The following is a 16,173-nucleotide window of genomic DNA, read 5'->3' on the forward strand; positions in this document are numbered from 1 at the left end:
AATTGTAAATTTTGGAATTGCTTTTTAATGCCCTTGTCTGCTAATTCCAATATCCAGGTTGTCTCTGGTTTTTTTTTTTTTTTTTCTGTTGATACTGTTTTTAATCCTGCTTATAGGCCATACTTTCCTGCTTCTTCACATAATTAATCATGTGTTATGATTAGTTATGCTGATGTACAACACTGTTGACAGTTTTGTCTTCACGAGTGTTGAATTTTGTTCTGGCAGGCAGGTAATTTAAGTGGGTCACTTTGATCTTGCCAAGGCTTGGTTTTGGGATTTGTTAAGGTAGGTATGAGTGGCACTTACAATGTAGGATGTAGTCCTTACTTGCGAGATGTGCTATTTCCGGGTCTCACCTAAATGCTCGTGATTCTCAGCAGGGTCCAGTTCTAGTATTGTGTAACTTCCAGAAGCTCTGCTAAGCTCCCAACCAAGCAGCAGCTGTTCTCTCCTAGGGCTCTATTTGAAGCTCTTTGCTCTCTAACTGTTCTGCAAATTCCAGTTGCTTCAGTAGCCTTGAGCTATGTGCTCTGTTTTCTCTACCAGCAAGAGCAGAACCTCCACTTCCCTTTGCTGCAATTTGGAAAATGCCCCTGAGAGAGCTGGGGAGAATGTGGAGTTTACCTGTGGTGTTTCTTCTCATTCAAGGATCATAACCTTATGTTCTTTGTTGTCCAAAGACTGAAAACAGTTGCTTCATGCCTTCTGTTCAGCTTTACAGGTTTTTTGTTTTTTTAATTGAAGTATAGTTGATTTACAATATTGTGTTAGTTTCAGGTATACAACAAAGTGATTCAGTTATACATATATATATATATGTATTCTTTTTTAAAGTTTGTTTTCCATTATAGATTATTTCAAGACACTGAATATATTTCCCTGTGCTAAGCAGTAAATTCTTGTCGTTTATCTATTTTATATATGGTAGTGTGCATCTGTCAGTCCCGTACTCCCAATTTATCCCTCCCCCGCCCAGCCCCTACCCTTTGCCTTTGGTAACCACGAGTTTGTTTTCTATGTCTGTGAGTCTGTTTCTATTTTATAAATAAGTTCATTTGTACTATTTCTTTATATCTCACATATAAATGATATCATATAATATTTGTTTTTCTCTGTCCGACTTACTTCACTTAATATGATAATCTCTTGGTCCATCCATGTTGCTGCAGATGGCATTATTTCATTCTTTTTTATGGCTGAGTAGTATCCGTGTGTGTGTGTGTGTGTGTGTATACACGCCACATCTTTATCCATTCATCTGTTGATGGACATTTGGGTTGCTTCCATGTCTTGGCTATTGTAACTAGTGCTGCTTTGAACATTGGGATGCATGTACCTTTTCAAATTAGAGCTTTTGTCTTTTCTATATATATGCCCAGGAGTGAGATTGCTGGATCATAATGGTAACTCTATTTTTAGTTTTTTAAGGAGCCTCCATTCTGTTTTCCATAGGGGCTGCACCAATTTACATTCCCACCAAGAGTGTAGGAGGGTTCCCTTTTCTCCACACTCCAGCATTTATTATTCGTAGACTTTTTTAGTATATGTGCTGCCGAAGCAAGCACTATTTGTAGACTTTTTGATGATGGCCATTCTCACCAGTGTGAAGTGATTATACCCCATTGTAGTTTTGATTTGCATTTCTCTAATAAATAGCAGTGTTGAGCATCTTTCATGTGCCTGTTGGCCTTCTATATTCCGTCTTTGGAGAAGTGTTTGTTTAGATCTTCTGCCCATTTTTTGATTGGGTTGTTTGTTTTTTTCTTATTGAGTTATATGAGCTGTTTGTATATTTTGGAAATTAAGCCCTTGTAGGTCTCATCTTTTGCAAATATTTTCTCCCAGTCTATAGGTTGTCTTTTCATTTTATTTATGGTTCCTTTTCTGTGTGAAAGCTTATAAGTTTGATTAGGTCCCATTTGTTTATTTTTGCTTTTATTTCTATTGCCTTGGGAGATCAGTTTTACAGTTCTTTACAGCAAGGTAGGGGGCATAAGTTTGAGCTGTTAATTCTTATGACCCAAACTGGAAGTTCAGCCTTCTTTTATTGAAAATAAATTTTTGTTATTCTGGGTTTTTTAAAAAATTGAGGTGTCGTTGATTTACAATAATGTTTTAATTTCAGGTGTACAACATAATGATTCAAAATTTTGATAGATAATACTCCATATTTATTATAAAATGTTGGCTGTATTCCCTGTGTTATACAACAGGGGTCCCCAGCCCCTGGGCCGTGGCCTGTTAGGAACTGGGCTGCACAGCAGGAGGTGAGCGGCGGCCGAGTGAGGGAAGCTTCATTTTGCCGCTCCCTGCCGCTCTCATTACCGCCTGAACCATCCCCCCCATACACACACACACCCGTCCGGGAAAAATTGTCTTCCATGAAGTTGGTCCCTGGTACTAAAAAGGTCGGGGACTGCTGCTATACAATATATCCGTATAGCTTATTTATTGTATACATCAACCTTCTTTTAAAAATACATTTTTATTTTAACCAAACTGCCAAAGTAATAGTCTTTTTTTTTTTTACATCTTTATTGGAGTATAATTGCTTTACAGTGGTGTGTTAGTTTCTGCTTTATAACAAAGTGAATCAGTTATACATATATATATGTTCCCATATCTCTTCCCTCCAAAGTAATAGTCTTTTATTAGTCACCTAGGTAGGGTAACTTACGATATTCCCCAGTTCATGAAAATCTTTCCTTAACCTTTCATTTAACGTCTATGTTAATACAAACCAAGCTCGAGTCAGCCCTTCAACGTCCTACACTCCCAGTCGTCACAAGAGGAGTTATGAAGATGATGAAGATATGGACCTACAGCCGAATAAACAGAAAGAGCAGCACGCGGGTGCCAGGCAAGCAGGTAGTGTGTGCCATTGGGCTTTCGGTAGACTTCTGGTCTCTTGCAGTAGATTCATATTCAGAATTAATTGTTGTATAATGTAGCTCTAGATTTAGGAGCTGGCAGTAATTTGACAACTTTGCTTTGAGGTTTATCAGAATTATAGACGGTTCTGAGAGTTTGAACAGTTACTCTTTGGTCACACTGTGCTTCATAATTGAGCAGTTAGGCATCACTTAGTGAGAAGTGGCTACTCTACTGTCAGTTGTTAAGGGTCTCAATTTGGGTAGCTGGAAAAGGTCTTTTATCTTTCTTCGTATTTTATTTATCTCAGCTTTTAAGTAATATGAAGTACTCTACCCTAAAAGTGACTTATTTATATCTGAAACATCCTTTCTTATTTTCTTTTTGGAATAGTGATGCTTTTAATTAGTAAGACTGAAAACATTGGAGGAAAAATGTGAAATTGTGGTATACTGGATTACTTACTCCTAAACTTTAAAATTAATTAAAACACAATTCTGATTAAAACAAGGAGACCAAAAGTTGAAATTTTCCAAGAGAATGAGAGAATTTCAAAATTGGTATATATCATTATTGATTTCTCCAATCACAGTTATTATGAACACTGAATTCCTTCATATGGCAGGTAGATAAGTTTGTCTTTATTTCTCCTTTTGTGTCCAGTCATTTCTCCTTAGCATCTTTAATCCAAGGACAAGTTAAAGGCAGAGGAGGTAAAAACAAATTAGTCTAGTTAATTTGAATGTGAAGGATGGGTTGAGAGGGCAAATATAACACTCAGTGGTAAACAAAGATTTACTACTGAATTTCATTTTATCATATATTATTCTACTTTATAAGTTCATATTACCGTATTTCTTTAATGCTAAGGCATATTTTAATGTTTTTAAAATTGGAATGTTTTACAGTAAATGTATACAAATGTGATAGTATTCTTTTTCTCCACTCACCCCCCAAATGTTTATTAAAATTAACGGTGTATCATAACAATAAATAACATATTAGAATCCAAAACACATGGTAATTCTCTTATTATTTAAACTATTGGTGCTTCTATTTCTTGCCCCTTTTGTTTGAATATCATACTTTTCAGAGCTTTTGAATACATTTGAGTGCATTATTTATGTAAAGTTTACCTTGTTTGTTGGTTTCTAAGCAATCTTTCAGGCTGTATATATATTTTAAGCTGTTTTGGAGATAAGTGTAGATTCACATGCAGTTGTAAAACATAAGACAGATCCTGTATATACTTGATCCAGTTTCATCTGGGTCAACATCTTGCATAATTAATAGTAGAATATCATAACCAGGAAATGGATATTGATATAGTCCATAGACCTTATTCAGAATTCACATCTTTACATGCAGTTATTTTTGTGCATGTGTATGTATTTAATTCTGTGCAGTTTCATCACATGTGTAGATTCATGTGACCACTACCACAGTCAGGATACAGAACTGTTCATTACCCGGATCTCTCATGTTGCCCTTTTATAATCATACCCACCTCTCCTGCCTCTCTACCTCTTCCTGGCAACCACTAATTTGTTCTTCATCCCTATAATTTTGTCATTTTAAGAATGTTACATAAATGGAATCATGTAGTATATAGACTTTGTAGATTGGCTTTTTTTCATTCAGCAAAATTCCCTTGAGATCCATTCAAGTTGTTGCTTATATCAATAGTTTATTCCTTTTTATTGCTGAGCAATATTGTGTGGTATGGGAAGCTGTATTTTAATTCTAACTAGTTATCAGCCCTAAACTGTGACTACTTTAGGGGTAGAGGCTATCTTTATTTTTATAAAATTAATTTATTTATTTTAGTTTTGGCTGTGTTGGGTCTTTGTTTCTGTGTGAGGGCTTTCTCTAGTTGTGGCAAGTGGGGGTCACTCTTCATCGCGGTACACAGGCTTCTCACTGTTGCGGCCTCTCTTGTTGCGGAGCACAGGCTCCAAATGCACAGGCTCAGTAGTTGTGGCTCACGGGCCCAGTTGCTCCACGGCATGTGGGATCCTCCCAGACCAGGGCTCGAACCCGTGTCCCCTGCATTGGCAGGCAGACTCTCAACCACTGCGCCACCAGGGAAGCCCGAGGCTACCTTTTTTTTTTTTTTTTTTTTTTTTTTTGCCGTACGAGGGCCTCTCACTGTTGTGGCCTCTCCCGTTGCGGAGCACAGGCTCCGGACGCGCAGGCTCAGCGGCCATGGCTCACAGGCCTAGCTGCTCCATGGCATGTGGGATCTTCCTGGACTGGGGCACGAACCTGTGTCCCCTGGATTGGCAGGCGGACTCTCAACCACTGTGCCACCAGGGAAGCCCCCGAGGCTATCTTTAAATGATCTTTTGTATCCCCAGCAACTAGTCTGATTCCTGGTACATAGTGGACATTAATAGATGTTTGGTAAATGAATTTATTGTTATATGGTTTTATTCTACTTAATAAGTAGAAAGAAGTATGTTCTACAAAGGTGTTTTTGTTGTCAGTAGACCCGTGTACTCCTTGGGTCAAAGATGTCAAGTAACGATGTTAAATATTAACTTTAAAGTTACTTACATGAGATTTGATGGGGGGGGGGGAATTTGTTGCCATTTTATTGCAGGTGGAAAGTGATTACACTTTCAGATCTTCATAATAATCTTTGTTCTCTTGATAGGTGAGAGGGCTTCTAGTATGTGTTATTTCCTTAAAAACTGTAACAACTTGAAGTTTGTAAGCTCAGAAGCATCATTTCTATCAAATTCAAAAGGCTGTTTAGGAATGTTCTTTATCTCCAGGAAGCCTTAGCAATGATGATGTGCAATGCTGTCCCTTTGAATTTAGGGAGTGTTGGTGGTCTTCAGTGGTGTGGAGAACCAAAACGTTTAGAAACTGAAGCTTCTTCTGGACAACAGCTGAACTCGCTAAACCTCTCTTCTCCTTTTGATCTGAATTTTCCACTGCCAGGAGAGAAGGGTCCTGCATGCCTCGTGAAGGTAATATCATAGACCTGATGCTGACAAAGATGTGTTAAGTGTCTCAGAAATTAAAACAGAAATCTCTTGGCATTTGTATTAGCAAGTTTTCTCTTGCTGCTATAACAAATCACCACAAACTTAGTGGCTTAAAACAACAAAATTTATCATTTTGCAGGCTTTAGGCCAGAAGTCCAACATGGATCTCACTGGGGGTAAAATTCAGGTGACAGCAGGACTGGTTCCTCTCTGGAGGCTTTAGGGGGGAGTCTGTTTTTTTGCCTTTTCCAGCTTTTGGAGGCTGCCATTATTCCTTGGCTTGTGGCCCCTTCCTCCGTCTTCGAAGTCAGCAATAATGCAGCCCTCTGACCATTTCTTCATAGTCACATCTCCCTCTGTCCTTAGGTAGGAGAGATTCTCCAATTTTCAGGACATGTATGGTTAAATTGAGCCCACCCATGCAATCCAGAATAATCTCCCCATCTTAGGGTCCTTAATTTATACAAGTTCCTTTTACATGTAAGGTAACAACATACTCAAGGATTCCAGTGATTAAGAAGTGGATATTGGTCGGAGTGGTGGGGGGACATTATTTTGTCTACCACAGCATTGTTTACAAAAAGTGGATATTTCAGATAGATGTGGAACAACTTTTAAATTAATATCTATTTCCTTTCTATATCATTTCTAACTTACTAATATCTGCTTTATTTTTTAATATTTATTTATTGGCCGCGTCGGGTCTTAGTTGTGCGGGATCTTTGTCGCGGTGCGCTGGCCGCTGTCTAGTTGAGACGCGCAGGCTATGTAGTTGCAGTGCGGGCGTAGTTGCCCCACCACATGTGGGATCTTAGTTCCCACACCAGGGATCGAACCTGGGTACCCTGCATTGGAAGGCGGATTCTTAACCACTGGACCACCAGGGAAGTCCCTATCTGCTTTATTTTCATCATTCTTCCTTTTCTTATCAAAAGCCATTTCTCACTTAGATTTAAAATAAGGTAGAAGGAAAAAAATCTGTTAATAGTTTGTTCCCCTATTTTGCTTATTCTGGTTTTTTAATCATGAGAGGTGAACAAGTGATACAAGTTTCAGAAATGATCATTGAGAATTTCTGTTCTTAGTTGTTGTGGTTTTAACTTAAATGGCACTTCAGTTATGTAGCACAGGAGCAAGAATTAGCACGTTTTTCCTTCCATGCTTCTCTTAGGTCTCACCAGTAGGAGGCTTTGACAGTTTCTAATATCCATCTTGATAGACAACTTTGAAAGTTTGGCTCTTTACTGTGAGAAACCTCATGGCCATTCTAAGTTTGTGTTAGTCCTCCTAACACTGCATAGCTTGTGAATAAGTCCAAAGTTAATAATCGTGGGGTTTTCCCTTCTCTTGATGTAGTTAATAGATTTTGAGGTAATGCATGTTTCTAGTTTTAGTTGACCATCATCCTTGGGGGAAAGCCTTTTCTCTGAATGTAGTGGGGAAACAGACATTGGTCAGGAGTCAGGAGGGCTCATGTTTTAGTTGTTAACGTATTTGCTCGTTGCAGAATGACTTCAGGTAAGTGCTTTACCTCTCTTGATCTCAATTTATCAAATAAAGGAGTTGCTTTGAGGTTCATTTTCTGATTTAAAATGCTAAGATATTATTATTACTTTAAGACTAACATCGTGTGCTTTTTTGGTGTTATTTAGTCCTAACAATGTGATTTTGTGTGGCCTCTTGTTAGGTCTATGAAGACTGGGATTGTTTTAAAGTAAATGATGTTCTTGAGTTATATGGCATACTATCTGTGGATCCTGTGCTAAGTATACTGAATAATGATGAAAGGTGAGTCTATTTTGACATAATTACCCTCCAGCTTTTCTGAAAGTTTGAAATTATAAAGAACTCCCTTTCTCCCTTTACCCAAATTTACAAGTTGTTAACCCTTATGCTCCATTTGCTTATTTTTATACATACGTACACTTTTTGGAAACCCTTGAGAGTAAGTTACGTATGTCATATCCTAAATACTTGTTGCATTCATATTTCCTAAGAACAAAGACCTCGTATATAATCAGAGTATAGCTACAAAGTTTGGAAATTTGCTGTGAATACACAATACACTAACCACAGACCACACTAAATTTCACTAATTGTCTCATTGCTCTTCTTTCTGGCAGTCATTTTCTTGGTCCAGGATCCTTAGGATCATTCGTTGCGTTAACCTGGAGCAGTCTCCAGCTCTTTGTTGTCCTTCGAGGCCTTGACAATTTTTTCTGTTCTTTCAGATTATACAACAAAAAATTCATTTCTCACAGTAATGGAAGCTGGGAAATCCAAGGTTAAGACGCCAGTGTCTAGTGAGGGCCTTTTTCCTGGTTTGCAGATGGTTGTCTTCTTGCTGTGTCCTCACATGGCAGAGCAGAACCTTGACACTTAAAGAGTAGAAACCAGTTATTTTGTAGGGTGTCTCTCAGTTTAGGTTTGTCTGATGTTTCCGTGTGATTAGATTCTGGTTATACATTTTGGGCAGGAAACTACAAAGTGATGTATCTTTCTCAGTGTATCACACCAGCAGGTACAGTATCCCGTTCCTGGTGAAGTTCTTTTTGACCACTTGGTTACTTGTGGTACACACGTACATCAGTCTTTATATTATTTACAAGTCGGTATATCAGAAACCATGAGCTCACACTGTCTTCCTGGTTCCAGTTCAGTTCAGCTCCACAACTCAGTGTCATTCTAGTCTTCCTCCTTTCTGTACTTGTAATCCCCTTTTCTAACAGAAAGAAACTTGACTCCCAGTATCCTCAATATATTCTTTTGCTCAGGTTAAGGTCTACCAGGTTTCTCTACTGTAAAGTTACTATTTTTCACTTTGTAGTTAACAGGTAGTTTAGAGGGAGCTACTTCAAGACCATATCATTTCAGTTTCATTTAATTTTCACCCACTTATTTTAGCATTCATTGATGATTCTTGTTAGACTCAGTTGTTACTCTGATGGTGATTTTCTGTTCAGTCATTCCCTCTACATTTATTCATTGGCATTCTACTGTAAGATTTCTCTCCTATTTATTCATTCAAGTACTTTTTGTTTATGTTAGTGTGGATGTTAATCTGTTATTTATTTTGAGGCTCAAATTTTCCCATATTTGGCTACTGGGAGCCACTTTAAGCAGGCTCTGGGTTCTTCTTTTTTTTTAAATTATTATTATTTAAGACCTTAAAACTGGTGCTTGCAGTTTGTTGACTTTTTTGAAAAAATCAAGCAGTAAACTTTTATTGCAAATTAAAAATGAGGTTCTTAAAAAAATCTCAACTTGACCAGATATGAAACAATTTAAAAACCTTTAAAGGTGTATTGAGAAAAAACAGGCTTTTTCTTTTTTTTTTTTAAACACGTTTGTCATTACCTGAAAGAGATGTCTTTAGGTAAAAATAATAAAAACCCCTTGCTGCTTAGATAATGCAGATAGTTCTAGTTATGTGGTCAACAGGCAAAAAGCAAGCACTTAAGGTCTTCAGCTCCAATCTCTTGTTCATTTCTTATTGCTGGAATTTCATATTTGTTTCTTGTTGGATGACTAAACCGGGTGATGGTAGAGATGGTAAGCCGGCATTTTCTCAGCCCCGCCCTGCTCAGCCTCGGGTGCGGATGAATTCTCAGCTGGTGGATTGGCTGCTTTTGTCTCTTTGCCATCTTGTGGTTCAGGGTTTTCTGGGCGTCTGCGTCGGTAATTGAAGTTGCCGCGGTACCGATGTCGAGGTGGCTGCTGACGTTGGGTCTCATCTCCTTGATTTTCCTTATCTTCTTCATTGCCGTCCTCTCTGGGCATCTTTGGCGAGGAAGGCGTATTCTGTCTCCTCTACCTTGTTCTCCTGCACCCTGGTTGTCAGCACCCTCCATCACTTCTCTCTGCACAGGAGGGTTGGAGTGCTGTGGTCGACACCCACTGGGTCTCTGCATGCAGTAAGGTGGGCACCTTCGCCTGCGGTAGGGCCAACGCTGTTGGGCCTGGCACTCTCCAATCCCTCATTCTTTTCCCCACTCTCACTGTTCTGGTAATTCTGCGGGTGATTGCGTGGAGGACCCCTACGACGTGGATAGTGTCTATGATGGTTACGGTCTGCTGCATGTTTACTGCCTTGCGCTGGAACTGCACCAGGGCCTGTAACATTTGCTGCCTGCACACCCCCCTTTCCTCCTTCAGCAACATCGAACTCCACAGTCTCTCCATCTGCTACACCGCGAAGGTACTACCTGGGGTTCTTCTTTATGGCAGTCTGGTGTATGAATACATGTTCCTTGGTGTCATTCCTGTTGATGAAACCATATCTGTTTCTTACATTGAACCATTTTACTGTTCCCAGAACCTTCGCCGTAATGATCTTTTTGTCCCCACCAGCAGGCGCCGCTGATGTGAGGCTGCCGGGGCCACCGCTGCCTGAGCCACTGCCAGTCCTGCCCATGCCCGTTGTACTGGGCTTGGCGGCGGCAGTAGTGAGGGCGGGGGGTTGGGTGGCGGGTGGCTGCTGGGTCTCGGCCTCGCTGCTCATGGTTGCGGTGATGGTGAGTGGGGACGGTGGCAGTGGGGCTGCTCGGGGCTCTCCGGGGTCTGCTCCTGCTACCGATGGAACTGTGGGTTCTTTTTTTTTTTTTTTTTTTTTTTTTTGCGGTACACGGGCCTCTCACTGTTGTGGGCTCTCCTGTTGCGGAGCACAGGCTCCGGATGCGCAGGCTCAGCGGCCATGGCTCACGGGCCCAGCCGCTCCGCGGCATGTGGGATCTTCCCGGACCGGGGCACGAACCCGTGTTCCCTGCACCGGCAGGCAGACTCTCAACCACTGCGCCACCAGTGGGTTCTTTTTGACGTGACCTTATCTTACCGTTTTTGAACATATATTTTCTGATGCATTAAGCTGTTTCAGCCTCATCTTGTACTTCCCATGCTTCAGCCTCAGTTTCAGCCCTTTTCCCAAGGAGCACCTGTGAGGAATTTTGTTTAAAAAATCAAGATTTGAGTACTGGTGTGCTCATTGGTACTGAGCTGGCATTGCTTCTATGCCATTTCAGCAGAGCTAGGAAATAAATATATACATACTCACACATGCACACATTTGTATACACACATCTACATATATTTTTATATTATTTACAATATCAGAAACCATGAGCTCACACTGTCTTCCTGGTTCCAGTTCAGTTCAGCTCCACAACTCGGTGTCATTCTAGTCTTCCTCCTTTCCGTATTTGTCGTTCCCTTTTCTAACAGAAAGAAACTTGACTCCTAGTATCCTCAATATATTTCTTTGCTCAGTTCTATGATATAGTAGGGTCCCCCTCACTTTGGTTTTGCTTTCCGTGGTTTCAGTTACCTACAGTCAACCGCTGTCTGAAAATATTAACTGGGAAATTTCAGAAATAAACAATAAGTTTTAAATTGCATACCTTTCTTAGTAGTGTGATGAAATTTTGAGTTGTCCCACTCCGTCCTGCCCAGGACGTGAATCATCCCTTTGTCCAGGGTATGCCATCCGTTAGTCACTTAGTAGCCATCTCAGTTATCAGATCAACTTTCCAGGTATCACAGTGCCTGTAGTCAAGTAACCCTTATTTTACTTAATAATGGCCCCAAAGCATAAGAGTAGTGATGTGGCAATTGGGGTATGCCAAAGAAAAGCTGTAAAATGCTTTTTTTGAAGTGAAAAGGTAAAATTTTTTGACTTATACGGAAAGAAAAAAAAATCGTATGCTGAGGTTGTTAAGATCTACAGTAAGAACAGTAGAAGATTCTGTAAAATTGTTGAGATGGAAAAAGAAATTAGTGCTAGTTTTGCTTTTGCATCTCAACCTGCAAAAGTTACAGTCACGGTATGTGATAAGTGCTTAGTTAAGATGGAGAAGGCATTAAATTTGTACAATAAGATATTTTGAGAGAGAAACCACATTCACGTAACTTTTATTACAGTATATCATTGTAATTGTTCATTTTTATTATTAGTTATCATGGTTAATCTCTTACGGTGCCTAATTTGTAAATTAAACTTTATCATAGTAATGTATATATAGGAAAAGACATTATATGTGGGGCTCAGTACTATCCATAGTTTCAGGCATCCACTAGGGGTTTTGGAATGTATTCCCTGCTGGTAAGAGGAGACTGCTATGCAGAGAAGGTAATTTCAGAATTGATAACCCATACCACTGCAAAAAACAAACCTAGTAACTTGAGTTCATTATTTGTTTCCAATTTTTATTTTAGAATGAGAGTGTATATATAGTCAGCTGTGTTCCAGAGTTACCTGGGTGACTTCTTCCCACTTCAGTGCTCTGCTAGTTGTTATTCATTATACATAGTTAGGTTCATTTGTTTCCATTGTGTTTCACTGCAGAGTTTTCCCTCTGTCCTTATTGGTTTCTGTACTTAAGTATAGAAAACATGGAAATTGTTGCCAAAATCAAAACTGTATAAAAAGAATGTAGGAATGTCATTCCCCACTACCCTCATCTCTTCTACCCTGCTCCCACCCATGCTCTGTAGGGCAGGAGAGTGAGGCTTCATCTGCCGCTCCCCTTGCTCGCGTTGCCACCTGGACCATCCCCCCAACCCCTGCACCCCCCACTCCCCAGCCCATCCGTGGGAAAATTGTCTTCCATGAAACTGGTCCCTGGTGCCAAAAAGGCTGAGGACTGCTGCTGTAGGGAACCAGCCTCAGTTCTGCTTTTATCCTTCCTGTATCTCTTTTTTGCAAAAACAGATACATATATATTTTTTTCCTCACTTAGCCTTATATAAAAGGGGGCATGGTATATGTGCTCTTTTACATATTTTTTCCCCTCACTTAATATATTCTGAAAATCCAGATCATCCTCATTCTTTTTTTTTTTGTTTTGAGGTTGGCGAAAGAAAGGAATTATATTCTGCCCCTGCAGTAGAGTTTTTTGTTAAATATTGGACATTCATCTTGGTTTTCCATAGGAAGAACTTATTTTTTCACACTTAAAAAATGATGCAAAACAGACGTTTTAAACAACTTTAAATAAACAGTTCCATAATAATGGCATACAGAATTGCTTGTCTTGGCTGTTTCTGGTTATGGTGAATTTCCTGCTTGAGTTACTTCATTTATGGAGGCATTTTAGTACACAGACTGAGCCAGATGGCCTGGGTTGGAATCCTGGTTTGGCCACTTACTGGCTTTGTGACCTTACACTTAACTACTACAGTGGCTTTGGTTTCCTCATTATACATGAGGGTGGTTGTGAGGTTTTAATGAATTTGTGTGTGCAAAGTGAAGAACGTTGCCCGGCACATGGTACACACTATATAAAGGTTGTTGGTATCATTCTTGTATTTAAGGAGGATGGTGGTATGAATTGATTACTCTCTAGAGTCAGTCTGTAAAATCTAAAAACATCTTAGTCATTTGTTTCAATCATCTCACAATAAATCTATCATCTGCTAGTTTATTTAGCAAACCTGAAAAACTCACACTTCCTTTTCACTGCTTGTCTATTCACTATTCAAGAGAGGTATCATGTAAGAATAAAATTTAGGAAAAAGAATTAGCAAGAGAGATGAATGGATTCTTCACACTGAATGGTAGACACCTGATGGCTTTTAAGGAAGAGACCCCCATTTTTGAGACACGTGATGAAGCATTTGATGTCCCAGCTAGTAGCTTAAGAAAGGGTGTCTGAAGTAACTTGATGAGTGATATGCTGTATCCCATTTGTTGCAGTTACAACACACCCAGTAAAAATGTTATTGATCTTGAAGAATAGAATAAATACATTCTCTCATAATATGACCAAAGTAGCCTGAAATCTGTGATGTAACTGTTCACAAGGAAGAGGAGCATTTTCTGCTCTTTAAGGGGACGTGCAGGTGAAATTGTTCTTGGCTTGAGTTCTCATTTGATTTTCAGAGATGGGTGTTATTTTTACATCTGTACAGCTGCCGCCTTTGTGAACTGAAGCTCTGTCATCTCTCCGCAGGGATGCCTCTTCGCTGCTAGATCCAATGGAATGCACAGACACAGCCGAAGAACAGAGAGTACACAGTCCTCCTGCCTCCTTAGTGCCAAGAATCCATGTGGTTTTAGCCCAGAAGTTGCAGCACATCAACCCTTTACTGCCTGCTTGCCTTAACAAGGAGGAGAGCAAAACCTGTAAGTGTAAGTGCTAAAGCCTCGTGGCCCAGAGACTGACCCAGCATGTGAAAGCTGCACGGTGGAGCTGTCAGCCAGATTCTTGGTCGTCAGAATAAATTTCTCCAGCGATCACCATTTCTTTGCCCCACTTTCCTTTATGTTAATTCTCTTCATTAAAATGAGGCCCCCCAAAAGGTATACACGCTGTCTTATTTTGACAGCTGGCATCACTTACTGACCAATATTTTAAGTACATACTAGTCATCTACTGACGTGCAGTGCTTTGTTCCAGTTACTTTTTAACCTAAGAGACACGAGAGGAACTGGTTTGTGTTCTGAATCTGGTCTCCTTTCTCTCTCCAGTTGTTTCTAGTTTCATGTCTGAATTGTCTCCAGTCAGAGCAGAACTGCTGGGGTTCCTCACTCACGCCCTTTTGGGAGACAGTTTGGCTGCTGAATATCTTATATTACATCTCATTTCTACAGTGTAAGTGCTCTGTTCTTGGTGGGAATTAAGGGAGTTTGGTGTTTTGTTGAGAGGGGAAAAGAACAGAAAGGTTTCTGTTTTTATCAGGCTTCATCACCAGATGGTTATTTATTTAGTGTATAACAGGTGTTATACCAAATCACAGAAATTCCTTTTTCACTTTTCTCAGTGTCACATGTAGCATTTTGATTGTATCTTCTTAAATTTAAGAGCAAAAATCAGATAAAGAACCTGGCTAATGAGTAAAATGAGTTGTTTTATCCTTTGTGCATTCTGAATTCTCTATTTATACATCCCAAGGCTCTGTGAGGTCCATTTGGTGTACATCTCACTTGTATGTGGACATGTGCCCCTCTCCCTTTCACTTCACTACAGCTCTTTGTTTTCTGATTTCAAAATAACATGTGTGCCTTCAACAAGTTCCAAGAGCATAAAGAAGAAAATTGAAATTGTCTGTAATCTCACCACTTAAAGATGATCTCAGTTAACAGATCTTGGTACCTGTTCATATCATCTTTTTTTTGTTTACATATGTATCCATCCCTACTTAGATCTCAGTTATACTCTAAACAGATCATTATCTTGCTTTTATCATTTATGTTAAGCGTTTCCTATCATAATTCTTCTTGAACCTCTTAATGGCTGTGCAGTATTTCATTATAGACAGTTGTACTTTTTCCCTAAATGTTAGGTTTTCCTACTTTTTCTCTGTTTAAATAATCCTCCAGTAAACATCTTTGTACTATAAATCTTTCCTCAGGTAGGATTTGAGACAGTAGTACATGATGGTTGAGAGCATAGACTCTGGAACCAAACTACCTGGGTTCAAATTCAGCTCTGTCACTTCCTGGATACGTGAACGTGGGCATGTTTCTTAAAATTTCTGTATCTCAGGTTTCTCATCTGTAAAATGAAAACAATAATACCTACCTCAGAGTGTTTGGGAATTAAATGAGAAAGCATTTAAGTACTTAGAACAGTACCTGGCACATGCCCAGCACTTAAATATTGGCTATTATTTTTATTGTTGTTTCTGCGTAAAAAAACAACTGATCAGAATAATCTGCTTTAATTTTAATGACAGTATTAAGCTAATTTTTCTTCGTTTGCTTTTTGATGGAGATCAGGAAATCATGTGAGTATCTTATTGGTTGATATCTTTTTTTTTCTAGATATACAAGAAGAGATGTTCTTCCACTAGGAAAATTTACGGTTAACTTGAGTGGGTGTCCACGGAATAGTACCTTCACCGAACACTTATATCGAATTATTCAACATCTAGTTCCAGCAGTAAGATCAATATAAATATGTATTATAAGCTTAAGTACACTTTAAAAGTCCATCTAATTGTCTTTCATTCAACCCAAACATTTAACTTTGAGATGTTAACAGACCTCATTAAGGGGAAACAAAGCCTGCCTAGTGTCATAATTTAAAATGTACTAACTCCTAAACATTTCACATTTCCTTTATTGCCTTAGCACAGGTCTCTTCAAGTAACAACACAACTGTAGTAACTCCCTTAACATTGTACTCTCCGTTGATGCCAGTTTGTTTGTACAATTTGGTATCCTTTGTGTGCTTTAAAATCGTAAATCTAAGTAAACTCTAAATTATAGGAGCATAATTCTTTTAGTTGAGGTAATAACTTGATCTCTCCTACCCCAGTTTTAATTCCTGTTTGGAAAGTCAAGCTACCTTTATTTGCCAGGACATCTGGA

General features: G+C 39.3%; 1 protein-coding gene and 1 pseudogene across 5 annotated transcripts in view; one reads left to right on the forward strand and one right to left on the reverse strand.

Moving 5' to 3' along the window:
• The window catches only part of MCMBP (minichromosome maintenance complex binding protein), a 67,957-nt gene that overhangs the window by 35,371 nt on the left and 16,413 nt on the right, over nt 1-16,173 (forward strand). For 4 of the 5 annotated variants that reach the window (XM_060033958.1, XM_060033959.1, XM_060033962.1 and 1 more), the window contains exons 6-11: nt 2,727-2,871; nt 5,698-5,849; nt 7,555-7,655; nt 13,811-13,989; nt 14,329-14,452; nt 15,625-15,742. In XM_060033958.1, coding sequence (XP_059889941.1) covers nt 2,727-2,871; nt 5,698-5,849; nt 7,555-7,655; nt 13,811-13,989; nt 14,329-14,452; nt 15,625-15,742 — 819 coding nt within the window. The remainder of the gene's footprint in view (nt 1-2,726; nt 2,872-5,697; nt 5,850-7,554; nt 7,656-13,810; nt 13,990-14,328; nt 14,453-15,624; nt 15,743-16,173) is intronic. The other variant, XM_060033960.1, reaches the window with a different exon arrangement.
• LOC132439268 (Y-box-binding protein 1 pseudogene) lies at nt 9,347-10,541 on the reverse strand (annotated as a pseudogene).

Source organism: Delphinus delphis, chromosome 16, assembly GCF_949987515.2.
Source record: "Delphinus delphis chromosome 16, mDelDel1.2, whole genome shotgun sequence".
NCBI classification, from domain to species: Eukaryota; Metazoa; Chordata; class Mammalia; order Artiodactyla; family Delphinidae; genus Delphinus; species Delphinus delphis.